Raw genomic sequence first — 19,023 nt, forward strand, 5'->3', positions numbered from 1 at the left:
TAAAAGATTAATATTTTTTATAATTACGTTTGTAAGCTATATAAATATAATAACTTTTTAAGTTTTTTGTTTAATAAACCAAAAAACTTGTTAAGCTAATTTGGTTTAAAAGAGTTAAAAAAAACATAGTTAAACAATTTCAATATTTTTCTAACAAACTTAAGAAACTTATGATTGTGTAGGAGCATTCGTAACTGTTCTATGTTACTTTGTAAAAAAAGATTCTAAAACAAACTTTATAATAAGTATTATTTTTATTAAACTTTTAAATTTTTATTGTTTGAGACAAAGATTGCTTAAAGGTTTTAAGAAGAAATAGTTTAAATTTTTTACTTAATTTAAAGCACATTATTTATATTTTTTGTGCACATGCTTTTAGTATTTATCAATTCATAAATAAGTTTTTTATTTGTAAGTCAAATTATTTTATACAAGTGCTATTTATATTGAAACATTTTAAATTCATACAACAAAAAATAGAACTTAAGTGATGTAGTAATAATATACTAAACGGTGCTCATACAAAATAGTTTTCGAGTGTTTTGTCATTTTATTTCTTATATACTTTTAATTATAACTAAAATTGTAGAAAATCAAGTGTAATAAAAAAAGTAAAAAAAAACATTAAACGTTAGAAAATTTAAGAAATTAGCTTAAGCCTTAATAAAAGTATACAAATTAAATTTTTAAGCTATTTCATTAAAAAATTCAAACCGTTTTTTAAGTCCAAAATGCTTAAGCCAAAAGCGTTTCAAATGGAACTCAGAACAAAAAAGTGCTCGATATCCAAAAATAAAACATAATAAAAAGCAAACTAGTAAGCAATAGTTTTTAAATATAGAAACTAAAGTAAAAAAGAATGAGACCACTGTTTAATAGAAATATATAGTGCTAGATATTTTTTTAATATTAACATACATAAAAAAAGTCCTAGACATGACGTTAAACTGTTCTGGTGCATGACTCGATACACGAAAGTTTTTTACATGCACCAGGTCCTTGGAACAAACTTTTTGAGTGTTTTTTTGTCAAACTGTAAGATACTTAAATATAAACATACATAAAACATTAATTTAGTTTAAAAATTATTAATATCTCAGTTATAAATTTCTAAAAATATAGTTAATTACATTTAGTTTTATTCATAGGAAACAATTATACTCTCTTTTTTAAGAGTTTGTAATAAACTGTTTAAAATCCTTTATACGGGCTCTGTAAAAGTTTTTTTTTTTTTTTGATTTTGATCCTTTTCATTCTATATATGTATATTTCTATGTTAAATTAAGATAAACAAAAATAATATTTTGCTTTGAACAACTGTTTCAGCGTCAAAATCAAAAACTAGAGAGCTACTGTTATGCATTTCATTTATGGTTAATAAAAAGAAAACTTTATATTTTTTTAGTTTCTTTGATGAGACTTTAATTATTTTTCTTAAGTAGTTCATTATATTTGTTTTGTAGCTGTTAACAAAAATAAAATTAGTTAAAACAATTTTACTTTTTGGTAAAAATGTTTAACAGCAACGCAATGCCGAATCTGTAAACATAAATTTATTTTTAGTTTAGTTGGCTTCGATGTACTTGCACAGTGCTTGCGATGAGGCTCCCTTGCGAGACTTCAAAGCAGTGACAGCTGCGATGATCATCACCTTGTAGGTTGGGTGTTCAGGTGCTTTTGCTGGAGCTGATTTCTTTTCAGGTGCCATTTCTGCGGATGTTTATGAATAATGAATAACATAAAGTGTAACATACATCTTTTATTCTGATCGTTACGGACGTAAGCGAATAAAGCTCTGTAACGACACCTAGTGGATTACGTTGATTCAAAAAACTTCATGACATGTTATTTAACATATATTATTTCATTGTTTTCAAACTAGAGTATTTGGTACTTACAGTAACCCGAAACTAAAATAACTCCCTAATACTTGAGAAAAGAACCTAATTTGTCAATGCTCAAAAATTTAGCACTATAACTGTTTGTTTAACATATTTACTTTTAAGCTAAACATACTGACCCCATGTCTGAAAGATATATCAAAGTTTGAAACATAAGTTTGTTTTAGGAGCGATATTCATTTACTTCAAGTCAATAAAAATGCTTAAAAATATATACAACACATTGTTAATATATTTTCTACTCAGTAGCAGTTTAAAGGTTTAATATATTAGTTTTTAGACTGTCAACAAGACGGTTAAAAATAATTTAATAAAACTTAAATAACACTTTTCTTATTAAATATAGAAGATTAAAGAAATTGTTAAGCCCATTTTAAAAATCAAAGTTTTGTAATTTTTAAGTTGAAACAAAATGTTTTTTAAGTTTATTTTTTAGTTTTAATTAAAACTACAGCTTTATAGGTTTCCTACTTTAATAAAAAAATTTCTTCAACTTATCTGAGTTAGCTTTTTTCACATTTTTACAAACAATTTAATATCTTTTGTCGTAAGCCGTTGACTAATAATAAAAAATAAGTACTTAGTCACGGTAACTTTTAAACTTTTTAGATGTTTAATTTAAATAACTGAAAAAATTTCTTTTATTTCAATTATACTACTAATAATTTGAACTTTGTGTTTTATAGGTAAAAATTTAGAATAATAAAAAATTAGCATAAAAACGTTGGTCGTTAAAAAAGAAGTTTTGATTTTGTAGAGTAAAACAATTTAGATTTATTTTTAACTCTTGCGTTTTTCTAAAAGAAAACTTGTAGCCATGTTACAAATAACTATATGTTAAAACATGATAAATGGTAGTTGTACATGTACTGTATATACTGTAAAAGCTTTAGGAATAAATATATAGTTAAGTTCATATTTGTAGTTCAAATTAAAATTTAAACTGTCTTTTTGTTGTAAATCAAAAAATAAAAATTACGATAAACGAAAAAGTACTTTTTTTCTTAAGTTTATACATCTAAAATTTACTTATTCGAAGAAGCATTAACTAGCTACTAAAAAAACTGTATAATCATATTAATAGTCTATATGGGTAGTGTTATATCTATTGTAGTTTTTTCTAATAAGTGAAACTAGTTGAACATCTATATAATATATAATTGTAAAATTTTATATATAAAATATACCAGATTAATACGTTTCTATAGGAAAAGATTAAAATATTTCATAAATATATTTGTAAGATGTATAAACCCAATAACATATTAAGTTTTTTGCTTAATAAACCAAAAAGTTTGTTAAACTGTTTTTGTTTAAAAGACTTAAAAAATAAACATACTTAGACACTTTTGATATTTTTTTGATAAACTTGAGAAACTTTTGGTTATGTGAGAGCATTCGTAACTGTTCTATGTTAATTTGTAAACTAAAATACTAAAACAAACTTTATAATAAATATTATTTCGATTATACTTAAAATGTCTTACGAAGAAGATAAAATTTAGTTTTTAAAGACAACAAGTTTAAGTTTTTCAGTCAACTAAAAACACAATGTTTATATTTTTGTGCATATGCTTTTTATATTTATCAATTCATAAATAATTTATTGCAAATATTTTTTTTTTCAAATGGTATATATGTTTGATATTCTAAAGTTTTTAAAACAAATAAGTAAATTTAAGTATTGCAATAATAGTAAATTAAACGGTGCAAATACAAAATAAGTCTAAGAATTATTTTCATTTCAACTTTCAATTATTTTCATTTTAATTATTATATAACTAAAATTATGGAAAGTAAAATGCAATTTGTTGTTAAAAAAAAAGTAAAACATATAAAAAACTGCGGACGATTAGAGAAATGGAGCTTAAGCTTTATTATAGTTTATGGAACTACAAGGAAAAACGCTCAAAAGATTTAGTTCTAGGACCTTTCTAGTGAAAGGCACGAAAACCTTTCGGTTATCAAGTCGTACACCACTTGGATACAGTTTCCCGTCTTATCCAGGTTTTACTTAAAATACTAAAAAATGTATAAGCTAATTAATTAAAATTTCAAATTATAATTTAAGTCTAAAAAAAGTATCACAGAAGCGTTACGATTGAAACTAAAAATAAAGTAAAGTGCTCTACACCCAAAAATAAAATACAAAAAATAAATAACAGTTTTTGAATGTAGAAACAAAAGTAACAAATGACCAGACCACCGTTTAATAGAAATATAAAATGCAGATCTAAATTAACTTCTTAAATAGGAACAGACATAAGCTCTAAAGTAATATAAAACATTAATCAATTTAGTATGAAGTTTTTTAATAACTAACATATATACTGCTGAACTCAAAAGAAACAATCGTAGTGTTTCCTTTAAGTTTAAAAATTTGTAAAACCTGTTTAAAATCCTCTGTTAAAGTTATATTAGTATATCTTATTTCATTTAAATATATATATATATCTAAATGTAAAATTAAGATACAAAAAAATAAATTTTGCTTGGAACAACTGTTTCAGCGTCAAAATCGAAAGATCTTAAAAATGCAAGAGAAACTCGATACACAAAACATACGTAAAACTTTAGACATGAAAAAGATTGCAACGCTACAAAATTATCGCAGTACATATGGAAACTCTAAAATACACAGTACATATGGAAACTAAAAAATAGTAAGATTTATTTTAAAACTTATTATGAAATATTAACAAGAACGAAAAACAAATACAGTTTAAAAATAGACGTAAATTATGCAATAAGGAAAAAGTAATTTAAAGGTTAAAAAAATCTTAATATTTAAACAAAAAAAATTAATTTCAAACTGACTGCTTGCATTACCAAACACAATTTATTTAAAAACTGTGTTGATAGTGCTGATAAATTTTGTTTAAATTATTTATATTTATTCTTTTATTACGTAATATTTAATTTTATATAATTTTGTAATGTTCTCATATGTTTGCCTTTTATGAATTAAAACTTTTGGCTGAAGAGGCGTTTGACGCTGAAACAGTTGTTCCAAGAAAAAGTTTATTTTGTTTTTTTCTATGTTATATTTTTTATTGTGCAATGCTGGACTCAGGCATCGAAACATGATCCACTTAAAGACACAGAATAAGAAAAAAATAATAAAATAGAATTATATTCAACAAAAAATAAACAAAAGAAAAACATTAAACAAAGTTAGAATTATCAAAAACTCATAAGTTTAAACTTATTTGCTTTATATTTAAGGCAATAACTTTGTTATATACAGACAAATTTTGTACATCTTAATTTTATAATTCGCATCTACATAAAGTGGAAAGCCTCTCTTTCCATCTACGGACTTCACAAGTAAATATATTTTGTTTCATGCTGTTATATATAAATGATGTTTTGGCAAAAAGTCTGATGTGAACACCTTTATATTTTATTGCGTTGCAAAAACTTATACAATTACTTACATGCTGTAAAATATTGTATGCTATCACTTTCTTTATACACGTACATCTAAATACCGTGTTAGAGTAAGCAATTTTGTTGTCCAAAGATGTTTTAAACTTATCGTATGATAGAGGGCAAACTACGAACCATAAAATAAAAATCTGCGGCCTACGATGAACTTTTTCCTTAAAAAAAAACTTTTAAAAATAGTAGACAAGTTTATCTGCACTTAAATAATCAGTAACTAATAGTGTTTTTATGTTGCATATTTTTATAAAATAAGTTTATCAGCTTAACGTATTTTATTGATTTTAATAGTACCTTAAATATTATATCTAGTAATAGCCGGCCTGTAAAAACAGTTTTTACACAATATTATTATAAATAATCCTTTAATAACTAGATGTCTAAAATAAATGTATTAAATTATTTTAACTTTATTGACTTTAGATATCAACTAGCATAAATTTATACACAGTAGTATAAAACTTATAGTTATTCCACATAATAAAACAATATATACCACAATGTAATTAAAAAACCTACTTTTTTACAAATCTTAGTAATAGAATAAGTATATTCGTATCTATGACAATGATTAACTTGGTACGTAAATGCGTTAGTTTCTATAAGAATTTGGAAAAATGAAATCACTTTTAAAGCAGATCGATTATGGTTTGAATAAGTACAAAACTTGGTTGATTTGAAAAACAAGTCTAAAGGCTGGTAGAAAACAAATCAAACTATTAAGGTTTAGAAAATTGTTTAGCAGTGGTTAACAAACTATTTATTTAAAACTGTAGTCAGACGTTTACACAATTGCTATTGATAGGGAAAACACAATCGGTTTAAATAATAATTAAAAAGAGCACACAATTTATATTGTAGTTGTTTTGACCTTTCAAAAAATCTAAATGTTTTTAGTAAGCAAAGAGATCTGTTATGATAAGAATATCTAAATATTTTTTAAAATTAATAAGTTTTTGATTAGCTTCTACAACTGATAATAAGCAATTGATATGTTAAATGTATATTCATAAATTTATAAGTCTCTTGTACATGATGATTTAAGTCTTATAGGTATATTTTTAATGAAAAAGCTTTTTCTTAAATCTTATTATGCTCTAAATATTATCTGTAATTTTTTATTTATGAAGATTTAAAAACAGATTAGTTTTACGAAGTTATTTAATACAGACAAGCATTCGGTAAAATAAACTAATTCTAGACAAGCTCAAAAAATTAATTGCTATTTTTATCGATAAAGTTTAATAATTGAGTTTAAAATTTAGTTATTCAAAATTTAAAATAAAACGTCCCTTTTTAGACTTAAAATAAAAGTTACACTCTTCTTAAAAGATAATTTGAAAAATTATTAAGGTTAGTTTTGATTTTTAAATTTTTTAGCTAATCAAATTTTAGTTTTAGTAATATCGAATTTTTATGGAGCACTAATATAATTTAAACAAATAAACAGAGCTACAGACATTCTTTTTAAAAAAATAAACAAAATATTTTTAGTTGTACGAAAATCTTTTAACAGACTTCATATCTTTATGCCAAGATCATTTTTTTGTTAAGTTTAAGAAATTCAAGCTTCCCTTAGTCAGCAGTTATTAAAAATGTGTACAAACTTAGATAATTTGCATCATTGACTAATTTAAAAACATATGTTTAATTACAAACTATTCTTTGTCAATACAAAACGTCTATACAAAAGACAATAAGCTTTTAAATTGAACCAAAACTGAGTCAAAAAAATATAAACAAAGATAGTAAATTAGTAAAGATGGTAAATAGTAAAAATTACAAGTTATAGAATATATTTCTACTATAGAAGTTTAAATAGAAATATATTACTTTTTCAAAATTTTAAATTAAGTTTTGTTTAAACAAAATAATTAAAAAGTAATAATCATATGTCAATGTCTAAAAAAGTATTCAAAAGAAATCAACCACAAAATGTTGTTTTATTCATATCTTTAAATTTACTAATTAGATACTTTTTTGAATGTTTTTTACTTTGATAGCGGTATTTTTTATTGCATTTTGAGCTTATAGCAAAGCTAATTTTTTCTATACAATATTAAAAAATTAAATCTAATATACTAAGCTTGTTTATACACCTTTATTTATTAAAATAAATACACGTCACCTGTTGTTTTTACTAACAGGTGATATTGTTATGATATAATTCAAATGCTAGTAATGCTTGTTGTTTAAAATATACGTCAATAAGTTTAAGTTCAGCAGTATTTAATATATAAGTAAATATTTTTTTATTATTTCAAGTTAATGTTTTAGTAGTATGATATGAAATAAGAAAAAACTGTATACAATTAATATAATTTAAAAAATCAAAAAAAAAAATTTTTTTAACTACTTTTAAATATATTAAAAATCAATTAAAGCTTAGTACGTAAATGTGTTAGTTTCTATACGAATTTGGAAAAATAAAATCACTTTTAAAGCAGATCGATTATGGTTTGAATAAGTACAAAACTTGGTTGATTTGAAAAACAAGTCTAAAGGCCTCGTAGGAAACAAATCAAACTATTAAGGCTTAAAAAATTGTTTCGTAGTGGTTAACAAATTATTTATTTAAATCTATAGTCAGACGTTTACATAATTGCTATTGATAGGAAAAACACAATAGGTTTTAATAATAATTAAAAAGAGCAAACAATTGGTATTGTAGTTGTTTTGACCGTTCAAAAAGATTCTAAAAAATCTAATTTTTTTCAGTAAGCAAAGAGATCTGTTATAATATAAATATCTAAATATTTTTTATAATTAACAAATTTTTGATTAACTTTTACAACTGATAATAAACAACTGATATGTTAAATGTATATTCATAAGTTTATTAATCTCTTGTACATGATGATTTAAGTCTTACAGCTATATTTTTAATGAAAAAGCTTTTTCTTAAATCTTATAATGCTTCAAATATTGTCTGTAAATTTTTATTTGTGAAGGATTAAAAAAAGATTAGTTTTACGAAGTTATTTAATACAGAAAAGCATTCGGTAGAAAAAACTAATTCTAGAGATTTTGTTTTTCAAAAGTTACATTAAACGACTGTTTAAAGACTTAAAATAAAAGTTACATACTTCTTAAAAAATAGTTTGAAAATTTGTTAAGGTTAATTTTCATTTCTATATTTTTAAGCTTATCAAATTTTAGTTTTAGTAGTATCGAATTGTTAAGGAGAACTAATAAAAATTAAACAAACAAACAAACAAACAAACAAACAGAGAGACATTCTTTTTAAAAAAATAAACAAAATATTTTTAGTTGTACGAAAATCTTTTAACAGACTTCATATCTTTATGCCAAGATCATTTTTTTGTTAAGTTTAAGAAATTCAAGCTTCCCTTAGTCAGCAGTTATTAAAAATGTGTACAAACTTAGATAATTTGCATCATTGACTAATTTAAAAACATATGTTTAATTACAAACTATTCTTTGTCAATACAAAACGTCTATACAAAAGACAATAAGCTTTTAAATTGAACCAAAACTGAGTCAAATAAAAAATATAAACAAAGATAGTAAATTAGTACAAAATAGTAAAAATTACAAATTATAGAATATGTTTCTACTATAAAAGTTTAAATAGAAATATATTACTTTTTTCAAATTTTTAAATTAAGTTATGTTTAAACAAATTAACTAAAAAGTAATAATCAAATATCAATGTCTGAATAAGTAGCCAAAAGCAATAAACAACAAAATGTTGTTTTATTCATAACTTTAAATTTATTAATTAGATACTTTTTTGAATGTTTTTTACTTTGATAGCGGTATTTTTTATTGCATTTTGAGCTTATAGCAAAGCTAATTTTTTCTATACAATATTAAAAAATTAAATCTAATATACTAAGCTTGTTTATAAACCTTTATTTATTAAAATAAATACACGTCACCTGTTGTTTTTACTAACAGGTGATATTGTTATGATATAATTCAAATGCTAGTAATGCTTGTTGTTTAAAATATACGTCAATAAGTTTAAGTTCAGCAGTATTTAATATATAAGTAAATATTTTTTTATTATTTCAAGTTAATGTTTTAGTAGTATGATATGAAATAAGAAAAAAACTGTATACAATTAATATAAACTAAAAAATCAAAAAACAATTTTTATACGTTTTAAAAGTAGTTTTATGTTTTTTCTATAAAACATGATATTAAGTTTAATTACAAAAATACTTTAGAATTAAATAGACGAAAAAGCAAAAAGTTTTGTGCGCTTTGCTTAAAAGCTACAAGAAAAATATAGGGGATAATAGAGAGTAGAAAAACAACATTTCGTGAAATTAATATTTTCTGCTTAAAGTTGCAACTTTCTCAAATTTTAGTTAAATTTTACGTAATCAGACAAAAATTAATAAACCTTACAGCAAGTTTTTGGAATTTTTATTTTTTAAATTGAGTATTTTTTCATGGAAATAAACTGTTTTTGTATAAAATAAAGTTTACTAAAAAAAACCAATGTAACAATATTTTCAGTGGCTAATAAACTATTTAGCGTAACATAATGTTAATGCTTTGTAACGGAACTGAGTCATATAAACGATTATATGTGAACAAATATTTTTACTTTTTTAAACAAAATACACCAATGCTAGATTCAAAATTTTGAACCACTGAGTTTAAAAGATACGTTAGAACAAGTTTAATATTTTTTAAAACGAAAGCTTTTATTCATTTTCATAATAAAATACGAATAGCTGATACATTAACTAAAAAAATATTTTTTTATTACTAAATTGTACGTTATTTCATTTAAAAAAAATTAAAGCCCTTGGTTATTCTGTATAAATTTTTTTTGTCTTACTTTTTGTGAATCTTAAAAAAACTTTTTATACAAAAAATAAAAATTTTTACTATTTCTGTGGGTTAAACTAAAAGTTTGAATTAAATAATGTTTTTTTAAACTTTTACTTTAAAATCAGTTAAAACATAGACTTTTAAATTATTATTTGAACTTTATCATTTAAAGTTTTCTTTTAGAAATAACTAAGAAAAACAAACTAAAACTGAATTAACCGTTTCTTATTTATATAGTTTTACTTTTTTTTAGCGTATAGCACAATAATTTATTACAGTAACCTCTCGCTTATTTACGCACATTGTTTCCACAGAAAAAGTGCGTAAAGATATGAGAGATCGTAAAGATACGAGAGGTACCAAATATACTTACTATAATGGATGTTTTTTGATATTGCTTCTAGTTAAAAGCAGACTGGGGACTTTCCCATTTTTAACAATTTATTTACATTATTTATGAATATAAAAATAAAAGATAAAACTATACATATATTAAAATATAAATTTAAATCTATAAAAGATAATAATAATTGTAAAAACTTTACTAATTTTAATAAAAAGTAGATTTTATCTTTATCTTAAATTGTACGTGACTTATTTGGTACTAATATTTATATTCAATCTATTTAGCAAATTCAATTTAATATTAAGCATTTGTTTACAATTAAGAAATGGTGTGGTGTTATATTAAAATGTATTTCTATAGCTTTTTACAAAAATATGCATTAGGTGCTTTAATCTGGTATACTCAGGTATAACTAAATGTTTATCAATTAGTCAAGGAACATAAAATTACAAAGTCTAAATATAAAGAGAGGTGAGTTAGCATTTAAAAACATATTTAAATTAAAAATATACAATAAACCAAATTTGTGCAATAAAAAAAAAATTGTAGTTTTTGAATTTTTTAGAATTCTAAAATGCGTAACTAAACGAGAGTGCGTAACATCACGAGTGCGTAAAGATGGGAGAGGTTACTGTATTACGCTCTAATAAATATTAGATAAAATCAATTGAGTTACTGGCATGCATTTCATTTAAGGTTAATAAACAAAATATTTTAATTGTATAAATTCCTTTGAAGAGTTATTAATCATTTTGCTTGAATGATTAGTTTAATTTTCTTTTTAGTTATTTACGATCCAAAATAGTCTTCAACAAACTAACAGTTATTTGAAATATTTGTAAGTTTTGATGAAAATCGTTTTACAGCAATGCATTTTCAACTTATAAATTTTTTAGTTACACATTAAGCGATATTTAAAATATGACAAAATAGACTGAGGTATTATGGTTCGATAAAACGAAATTCATTATAAAAATAAAGGTAATAAACAATACTTATTGTAAAACAAACTATTAGTTCAAAAAACGAATTGATGTTTCTAAAGTTTTTTAACATCTAATGTTTCTTTTGACTTAATTTTAAAATATCTAGTTTAATTTTTCAAACAAATATAGAAAAAATACTTCATAGTACAATTGCTAAACTATTAAATATTGAAACAAATAGCAATAGATATAAATTTCTACTTGAAGAATTAACAACATAATCAGTTGTTCATACTAGTTGTTACTTTATTTATCGTAATAAAGAATTAAAAGTTAGATATAAAACTGTAATAAATCAGAAGGTAGTGAAAATTGTTTTGGAAAAATTAAATGTTTAAAAAGTGTGTTTTAATCTAAATAAGAATTTTTGTTTTTCGTTTAGAGATAAAATACACAAAACATAGCAAAATCTTTTTAAAATTTTGCAAAAAAGAAATTAAGAAAACTTTTTTATATTATCTAATTGTTTTAATATCAAGTATGTGTGCTTTATTAATTCGTTGTTTAGTCAAAAACTTTCAATGACTAGGAAAAAATTTTAAATTAGCATAACATATGACAAAGGAAGAAGTTTTGAAAATTATGTATCAAAAAAGAAGAGTGATATAAAAAAAGAGTAAAAGATGAGCATTTTGTAATTTGGAAATTTCCCGCCTAAACTTGTTTACAATCATTTGTAGATTTTCTCAGTTTTGCTTTTAGCTTTTATTCATAAATATGATTTATTCTGATTGTAGGTGTAAAATATGCACTAAGGGACATTCAAATTAAGACAACAGTTCAAATTCAGAAAATTCAAATTGGTTTTTTAAATTGAAAGGGCGACAACTTAAAAATAAAATACATTGTAAACAAATATAATACGTATGTAGGTATAATTAATACCCACAGCCCATTTTTTCGTTAAGCAAAATTTTAAATATCTTTTTAGATATGGGTATTATAAAATTTTAAGTATAGTAACTTTTAGTAAATTTTAAAGTACTCATTTAATAGTTTTTGCTTTTAGTTTGTGTTAAAACATCATCATTTTATTAATAAGACCTACAACCGCTTTTTAAATACTTTTTAAATATTTACTAACTTTTGAGATACTGCCAATAAAACATTTGTTTAAAAATTTGAATTGTCAGAGCTTGAACTGTACGAATTTGATTTGTCAGCCTTACCTTGGGTGGGTAATTTTTTTCTTATTTTTTTATTTTGTCTTTTTCTTAATATTGATTTATTTAGTCTATTTATAACTTTTTACTATCACTGTTACCCTCTACCCTTGGTTTGTTTTTTATTAATTGCAATTATTTTTAACTTAATCAATTTTCTTACTCTCATATAAAAGTGTCCCTTCGTGCAAAAATGTCTTTGTGCATATTTGACTCGTCCCTTTTTTACTATAAAAACAACTTTGTATTAAAACAAGACAAGATATTATAATAATAAATTAGTTGTAAGTAATTCGAACTCCGACTAGTTTTTTAAATTAAAATTCAAAAGTTTAATCAAAATATAGTAGTGAACAAAATTCCGAAATTGTAAGATTTTATGATAAACAATAAAACGCAAAACTTTACCGTTTAAACACATAAACTAGCTTAATAATTCACAGTAACTTCTACATTGTAGACCAACTGTAAAAACAATTTTGTTGTAAAAGTTTGGAACGTTCTGATAAAATATTATAATTTTATTATACAGTATCAATAATTTTTAATTTAAATACTTAATAATAAATATTTAAGACAAGAAAAAATGTGTAATATTTTATCTTATTTAATTAAAAATTTTAAAAGTAGGCTTACAGTTTCGAAAATCAATATTAAGGTGACAAAAATTCTTAAACATTTTTTGTTGTTTTGTGTTAGCCTGAATTACTTGATATTTTTGCTTTAAAAAGTTATTTAACTATATTATTTTGCCTGAATAGAAGGTTTAATAAAAAACTTAATTAAAAATATATTTTTAACAAAAGATATACTTTTATTTGAAAAGATAAACTGATTAAATAGTTTTTTTTTTTTGAAACAAAACAATTTCAATCAGTAGCATTTAATACTTAATTTTCATTAAAACCTAATTTAAAAAGTGAAATTTTTAAAATCATTTAAAGTACATTATAAACCATAAATCTTTTTGTACATCATTTAAAAGCAAATTTACAAAAAGAACTTATTTTAGACTTTCAAAAAATAAGGCTTAAAAAATGGAAGCACAACTATTTCTTATTCAAAGATTTTCACTATAAATACATATTTTTCTCTGTCAAATAGCATCAGTTATAGTTTAAATTATATTCGAATATTACCTAGGTTAAAACTTTTAAAAATTGAACTAAATATATGAATATGATAACAATCTGTTTTTTTCTTATTTTTTAGTTATTGAGTTTTTATGATTTCTTAACTATTCAAACTTGATTAACAATAAGATTTTTAATTTTCAGGCTTTAAATCAATTTTTATTTTTCTTAACAAAATTCAAACGGCTGATACATTAACTTTATAAATAATTTTTATTTAGTAATTTGTACGTTATTTCATTTTTTAAAAAGCAAAAAAAAACACAATTTTGTAAAGGTGTTTTCTGAACAAGTTTTTTTAGCTCAGTTTTTTGTAAACGTTTTTAAAAATATGAATTTAATAATGTTTAACATAATTTTTAGTTTAAAATTGAATTAAAACATAAAGTTAATGATTCATTTGATTTTTTTTAAAGAGAAATAAAAAATACTAAAAAAGAATGTTAATTTTTATTTTTTAATTTTCACAATTTTTTCAGCTTAAAGCAAAAATTTTTTTTCGAGAAAAGTTAGACAAATCAATCGAGCTACATGTATTTCATGTATGGTGATTAAACAAAATGTTTTATAGTTGTTTTAATTCCTTTCATATAATTTAAGTTATTATTCTGAAGTATATAGTTTAAATTTCTATATAGTTAATTACGATCCAAAAACATATTTAAAAAACTAAAGGTTATTTAAAACAATTTTCAGTCTTGAAAAAAAAAAATTACAGCAATGCATTGTGGACGCAATAAGTATACATTTAATTTTGTTAACAGCAATATATAACTAAGCGATATTTAAAATATGAAAAAATAGACTAAGTTTTTAAAGTTCGCTTATTTCTATATAAAAGTAAACGTAATAAACAATACTAATTGTAGAATAAACTACTAGATTAAACAAAAAATCAATATTTCTAAAGTTTAAAAACAACTTATGTTTCCTTAGACTTTACTTAATAATTAGTATAAAGTAATTTTTTCAAATAACTATATAAAGAAATAAACATCATAGTAAAATTGCTCATTTATTAATCATTGAAACACGTGGCAATGGATTTACTTGAAGAATAAAGAACATATTCAATTGTTTTAATTTGTTAGTAGTTGTTAATATTTTATTAAACTTTAGATATCTTAACAAAAAGTTAGATATAAAACTGTAGCAAATCATAAAATAAATAAAACTAATTTTGAAAAGCTAGATGTTAAAAGTATATGTTTTAGTCTAAATAAGTGCTTTTGTTTTTCGTTTAGAGATAAAATAAAAAAAACGTAGCAAAATACATTTAAATTTAAGAGTATAAGAAATGAAAAACACATTTATATACAATATAAAGACATAAAAATGTAATTTCATTGTTTTAAAATCAAGCATGTGTGATTTGTAAAAAGTGTTTTGTTTAGTCAGGATTTTCAAAAAAATTTTAAATGACTAAGAAAAATTCTGAAATTAAGCATAACATATAAAAAAGCTAAAAATTTTTAAAGTTGTGCATAAGAAAAAAGGAGAGTGAAAGATTATAAAGAGTGAAAGACGAGTATTTTGTAAGTTGCAACTTTCCCGCTTAAACTTGTTTGAAAGCATTTGTAAATTTTTTTAGCTTTAGTTTTTAGAAATAAATATTTTTAATTTAAATGTAGCTTAAACTTAACACACTTTATTAAAAATTAGTTGTTTACTTTCTAAAAAGGCTAAGTCTGCCTAGTATGGCTATGGTCTGTTTAAAAAATATCTTTATTGAGAAAAAAATATTTAAAAAAATTAAGTAACTAAGTATTAATAAAATAACTTTTAGAATTTAAATAGTTAAACGTTGCATAACTTATCGCTTTATAACGAAACAAAGTCAAATAACGATTTTGAAAAAATCTTTTGCTCGCAGAAATAACACAAAATATTTAACATCAAAATCAAAACTGTGTTTTTTACAAATTTAACATATTATGAACGACAACAAGAATATAATCTATTACATAATGTTAATATGAAGGTGGCTCTTAAAAGAGCCTGTTCATATAGAACAATTTAAGCACGTTCACCACGGATGCGACGGGCAAGTTGGATGTCTTTGGGCATGATGGTTACCCTCTTTGAGTGGATGGCACATAAGTTGGTGTCTTCGAAAAGTCCTACCAAGTAAGCTTCAGCAGCTTCTTGAAGTGCCATGACTGCACTGCTTTGGAAACGCAAGTCAGTCTTGAAATCTTGAGCGATTTCACGCACAAGACGTTGGAATGGCAGCTTGCGGATCAAAAGCTCAGTGGACTTCTGGTAACGACGGATCTCACGAAGAGCAACGGTACCTGGGCGGTAACGATGAGGCTTCTTGACACCTCCAGTTGCTGGTGCACTTTTGCGTGCAGCCTTGGTGGCAAGTTGCTTTCGGGGGGCTTTTCCTCCAGTTGATTTGCGGGCGGTTTGCTTGGTGCGGGCCATGTTGAAATAATAAAAGCGGTAGGAAAATTAATCAATTTATACACGTTTTCACGATTACGAACTTAGGCGAAGTGAATTTTAACACTAGAGGCAGCAACGCACGTTGAAGTATTCGAAATGTTATACTAAACAAGTTTGTTTAAATTTCAAAACGCTGTAGCTAAAAAAGTTTGAGTAATAATTTCATTATTGTTTTGTTAAATTGAGAAAAATGGAAACTTTAAGTTATTTCATCACGATAATTAATTCAAGTTAATTTTGTTTGAAAACTATAGCTTTTTATTAAATGTTATTTCAGTTATGTTACGGAAAAATAAAAACTAAATTAATCAATTTTTGTTATATTAAACAAAGTTATTATCTTAAGCTTTCCAAAAAAATAAACACTTGTAGTTTTTTAAACAGATTTTATGTACTTGAGTTAACTGAAATAGTGGCTCACGTAGTAGTTATTTTATGGAGTTTAAAAGTTTGGGTGGCTCTTAAAAGAGCCGAGGTGAATGATGTAATTAACCTCCGAATCCGTACAGAGTACGTCCTTGTCGCTTCAATGCGTATACGACATCCAGAGCGGTGACAGTCTTACGCTTGGCATGCTCGGTGTAAGTGACTGCATCACGAACAACGTTTTCCAAGAACACTTTCAGCACACCACGAGTTTCTTCGTAGATCAAGCCTGAAATACGCTTGACACCGCCTCGACGAGCCAATCGGCGAATGGCGGGCTTGGTGATACCCTGGATGTTATCACGAAGGACTTTGCGATGACGTTTGGCGCCTCCTTTTCCCAAACCTTTTCCTCCTTTACCACGACCGGACATGTTGATGAATGAATGAAATAATAGCTTTAATGAATGTATTTATACTCAGAAACGATAGTTACGAACCGCGTAGAAACATAGATAAGCCATCTAGTGTTTAACTTATTTAAGACTTTGAAGTAATTTATGAGTAAACATTTCATAGATTTAATATTTTTCGCTACAGATTTGAATAGATGTTTTTCTATTTCGCGGAAAATTTTGACAGCTTTCATTCTATTTAAGTAATTACTTCCCAAAATTTAAAGTTAATTGTTATCAACTAGTTTTTATAAAAAATTTGCGATAAAAGTTCATCATTTCTTAATAAATATAATGGCTAGTATTAATTTTTTATATAAAAAAATATATATAGTTCAAAATTTGTTGTGAAGCTCTAATCAAAAGTTGAAATTTAGTTTTAGTGGAGTATTGAAGTAAGTAAAGGTTAAAATACTGCTTAAGTATTGTAAATAAATGTACTTAAGGTTCAACTTTGATTGTATACTATATTCAAGTTGAGTATACAGTAACCTCTCGCTTATTTACGCACATTGTGTCCACAGAAAAACTGCGAAAAGATACGAGAGGTATAAAATATACTTACTATTACAGCTGTTTTTTGATATTGCTTCTAGTTAAAAGCAGACTGGGGACTTTCTCACTTTTTAAAAATTTGTTTAATTTATTTATAAATATGAAAACAAAAGATAAAACTATACATATATTGAAAAAAAGGATTTAAATTTATATAAAATAATAATACTTTCAGAAATTTTTTTACTAATTTTAATAATAATAAGTAGATTTTATCTTTATTTAAATGTGATTTATTTGATACTAAACATTTATATTCTTTTCTACTTAGCAAATTCAATTGATAGTTAAGCATTTGTGTTAAATTTAAACTCTATATTTATCAAGTATCACTACTACTTTTCGCTAGGAAGTTTCATAAGATTTCTTTTTAAATGTTTGTTCATATATAGGGCAAGAATGCTGTATCATTGGTTTGTGTTTTAAACTTTCATTATTTCATTATACTTTCATTATTTAACACAGTCATATTTCTTTCAGACATTTAATTTAAACTCTTATTGTTAACAAAATTTCTGATATACTGAGGTATAACTAAATGTTTATCAATTAGTCAAGGAACATAAGTTTATAAAGTCTAAAGATATAGTGAAGTGTGTTAGCATTTAAAAACACGTTTTACATTAAAAATATAAAATAGACCTAAATTATGCAATATTAAAAAAAATTTTTTGAACTTTTTAGAGCTCGAAAATTCGTAACTAAACGAGAGTGCGTAACGTGACGAGAGGTTACTGTAAGTTAAATTCTCACTTATTTAATGCACTTAAGTAATATTTCGTAATCGGTTATGTTTCTAGAGTGGCCCTTAAAAGGACCTGGGGATTTTGACTAATTTTAGCTTTCTTTGCGGTCTTCTTTGGCAGAAGAACAGATTGGATGTTTGGCAACACACCTCCTTGAGCGATGGTGACTCCTCCCAACAGTTTGTTCAACTCTTCGTCGTTGCGGATGGCAAGTTGAAGGTGACGGGGAATGATACGAGACTTCTTGTTGTCACGAGCAGCATTTCCAGCCAACTCGAGCACTTCAGCGCTCAAGTATTCCAACACTGCAGCCAAGTAGACTGGTGCTCCGGCACCAACACGCTCGCTGTAGTTACCGTTTCTCAGCAGACGGTGAATACGACCAACCGGAAACTGAAGTCCAGCGCGTGATGAACGGCTCTTTGGCTTGGATTTTGACTTTGCTCCCTTTCCACGTCCTGACATGATGCTACTATGAATAATAACATTTTATCAAATGTGTTTATATATATTAGTAGTTACGAACCTCGGCTAATGTAATTGCTTTAACGCCCACAAGTGGTCAAAACTGTGCTTTGTTAACTTTTAAAAATTTTACTTCTAGAAGTTTTAATTACATGCTTGAATAAAATAAAGCACAACTAATTACAAAAAAATAAAATCTTTAATTA

General features: G+C 24.3%; 3 protein-coding genes across 3 annotated transcripts; all 3 read right to left on the reverse strand.

The window, feature by feature from the left end:
* Positions 1-15,798: 15,798 nt before the first annotated feature.
* Positions 15,799-16,209, reverse strand: LOC145841919 (histone H3-like). The gene has a single exon (XM_082949221.1). The coding sequence runs from the start codon at positions 16,207-16,209 to the stop codon at positions 15,799-15,801; it is 411 nt and encodes a 136-aa protein (XP_082805347.1).
* Positions 16,210-16,718: 509 nt separating this feature from the next.
* Positions 16,719-17,030, reverse strand: LOC145841921 (histone H4). The gene has a single exon (XM_082949223.1). The coding sequence runs from the start codon at positions 17,028-17,030 to the stop codon at positions 16,719-16,721; it is 312 nt and encodes a 103-aa protein (XP_082805349.1).
* Positions 17,031-18,394: 1,364 nt separating this feature from the next.
* On the reverse strand, positions 18,395-18,817 carry LOC145842378 (histone H2A-like). Its single transcript, XM_082949805.1, has one exon. The coding sequence runs from the start codon at positions 18,815-18,817 to the stop codon at positions 18,395-18,397; it is 423 nt and encodes a 140-aa protein (XP_082805931.1).
* Between the last annotated feature and the right edge of the window lie 206 nt (positions 18,818-19,023).

This window comes from Thalia democratica, chromosome 8, assembly GCF_965202585.1.
Source record: "Thalia democratica chromosome 8, ktThaDemo2.hap1.1, whole genome shotgun sequence".
Classification (NCBI taxonomy): Eukaryota; Metazoa; Chordata; class Thaliacea; order Salpida; family Salpidae; genus Thalia; species Thalia democratica.